Below are 2228 nucleotides of genomic sequence, written 5' to 3'. Positions count from 1 at the left end.
TAGATATATATATATATAGATATAGATATATATATAGATATATAGATATATATATATACGTACGTACCTACCTACCTACATACATACATACATACATACATACATACATACATACATACATACATACATACATACATACATATATATGCGGCTTTGCCTTGCCGGGGCTGCGGCAGAGCGTTACTTGAGTTATATTTGCCCCCTAGTAAATAGGGCAGGTGGTCATTATTGTATAAATATTAAAATATATAAGCGTTCCAGCACATGCAGCATTTTCATTGATCAGTTATCAGCTGATCGCTGCGCGGGTGGCTCCACTCCGCTGTCTGAAATCATTCCGGTGTTGGCGACACTGATGACGTAGACCTAGTTATATTTAATTACAAATAGGATTTTTCCCCCGTGCTCTCAGGTAAAACACTCGTCAACAGAGAGGCTTGAGCTGAAACCAAAACTGAAGAGGGTGGAATGGTTCTCCAACGACAGGGCTAATGGGGCATTTACATCTGAACAGGGATTCATGAGTTGTGAAGTACTGTCGGGGGGACTGGAGGCTGACAAAAATTCTCGTATCTCTGGGACTTCTAGTGTTAAGTAGAACAATGACCAGTGCAAAATTAAGTTTTATTTACCGGAGATGAAGTGTAGACTGCAAATTCTGTTGCGGTATAATGGCTCCCACAGTCGATTGGGATTTTCTGCCTGTATCCTATTCATTGAAATTATCCATTTCTTTCTTTGTCCTTCAGTAAACGAAAGAAGCGTACATCCGACGACTTGGAATGCCTCTGTGTGCAACCGGGAGCACAACAAGTCGTAGGCATTATTTAGATTCCAAAAATAAACGAACTAAAAGCACGCTCGTCTACTACCACGCCCGTTTTGTCGTGGTAGTAGACAAGAACAATACTGTTTTTGCCTACCCGCGGGACCTGGATGTAGCGCGTGATGTCACGCGTGAACTGGTCTATTGCTGTGTTGTAATTTTGAAAGTTACAACCTGAGCCCTCATCCTCTGTTTAAAGTTGTTTTTTCTCGCTTTACAGAAATGGCTTCCTCTACCCCTCTATCAAACCATCAGTCTTCTCTGTACAAAATGTGAATATTTTAGTCCTCAAAAGAGCGTCCTTTACCTTTGAGGTGTAGGTGGACAGCTGAGTCTTTTCCGGAGGAGGTAGCTCTCCTGTGTTGAGCCATGTGTCTGTGGAAAGGTTGTTTGGTTTCTCCAATATAAAGATCAGAACATACCTCACAACACTGAACTGCACCACTCCGCTCATCTTAGGCTTAGTGGTTTTGTCCGTAGGATGGACCAGCCTCTGTCTGAGGGTCCTGTTGGGTTTGAAATGTACTGTGTTTAGAGAAAGTCTAAAGACTTCAGCAACTTATGGAATGATGATGTTTTTGCGCTTGTTCTTCTCTATGTTCTGTTCTGCAATGTATCATTTGGCTTTACTTGCTGATTTGACAAAGGCCCGGTTAGGGTATCCACAGGTGTGCAGAGCATCTTTTGTAATGAACTGAGACAGAGGACCCAATATTCAGCCAGACCAGCAGAGGTTCAGAACAGGTTCTTTAATAACAAAAATCAAAAACAGGAACAAAAACCAATAAGACCGTCGTACCAAAGACGGCAGAAAGAACAAACAGTCCATCTGGCCAGGCAAAGGCAGGAACAAAACAGGCAGGAACCGAATGGCTCAGATCTCTGGAGGTAAACAGGGTCAAAACCCAAAAACTGAACAGAAACAGATACTGAACTGGATAAGACTCACGCGTAACATGAACAAACTCAACAAGACGACCTGGCACTGATATCTCGACTGAACAGTTTATATGAAGGTAGAAACAGGTGAAACCTGTGAGAGGGAATTGCAGGACGGGTGGAGTTTGGAAGGTGTGTACAATAAGTAATTAGACCAGTCATCAGTGCCGAGGCCCAAAACAAGAACAGATCAGAAACCAAACCTAAACAATAACTGCACAAACAGGAACAAAAGAAAACTCACAACAGAGAAAACTAAACAGTGGCAGAACACAAGTAAACTGATTACATAAACAGAATCAAAGCACAAAATCAAACCAAAATCCAAACTATGACACAGGGCTGCCGACTTTTCACCAAATCTTGGAGTGAGATTTTGAAAGAGGTTGAACAGGCACTCAGCGCTGCGCCCTTGCAGGGTTGAATTGCAAGGCAATGAGGAGGTTGTAGGTTTTCAGATAAT

The 2228-nt window shown here is 42.2% G+C and overlaps 1 protein-coding gene across 1 annotated transcript in view; it reads right to left on the bottom strand.

Annotated features, from left to right (window-relative positions):
- The window catches only part of LOC118565482, a 23062-nt gene extending 21782 nt beyond the window's left edge, over positions 1 to 1280 (bottom strand). Inside the window, 1 exon segment of the mRNA XM_036145894.1 lies at positions 1134 to 1280. Within this exon segment, the coding sequence (XP_036001787.1) occupies positions 1134 to 1280 (147 nt within the window).
- Between the last annotated feature and the right edge of the window lie 948 nt (positions 1281 to 2228).

The sequence above is a fragment of the Fundulus heteroclitus genome, chromosome 13 (assembly GCF_011125445.2).
Source record: "Fundulus heteroclitus isolate FHET01 chromosome 13, MU-UCD_Fhet_4.1, whole genome shotgun sequence".
In the NCBI taxonomy this organism is placed as follows: domain Eukaryota; kingdom Metazoa; phylum Chordata; class Actinopteri; order Cyprinodontiformes; family Fundulidae; genus Fundulus; species Fundulus heteroclitus.
This window is presented reverse-complemented; position numbering and strand designations above follow the sequence as displayed.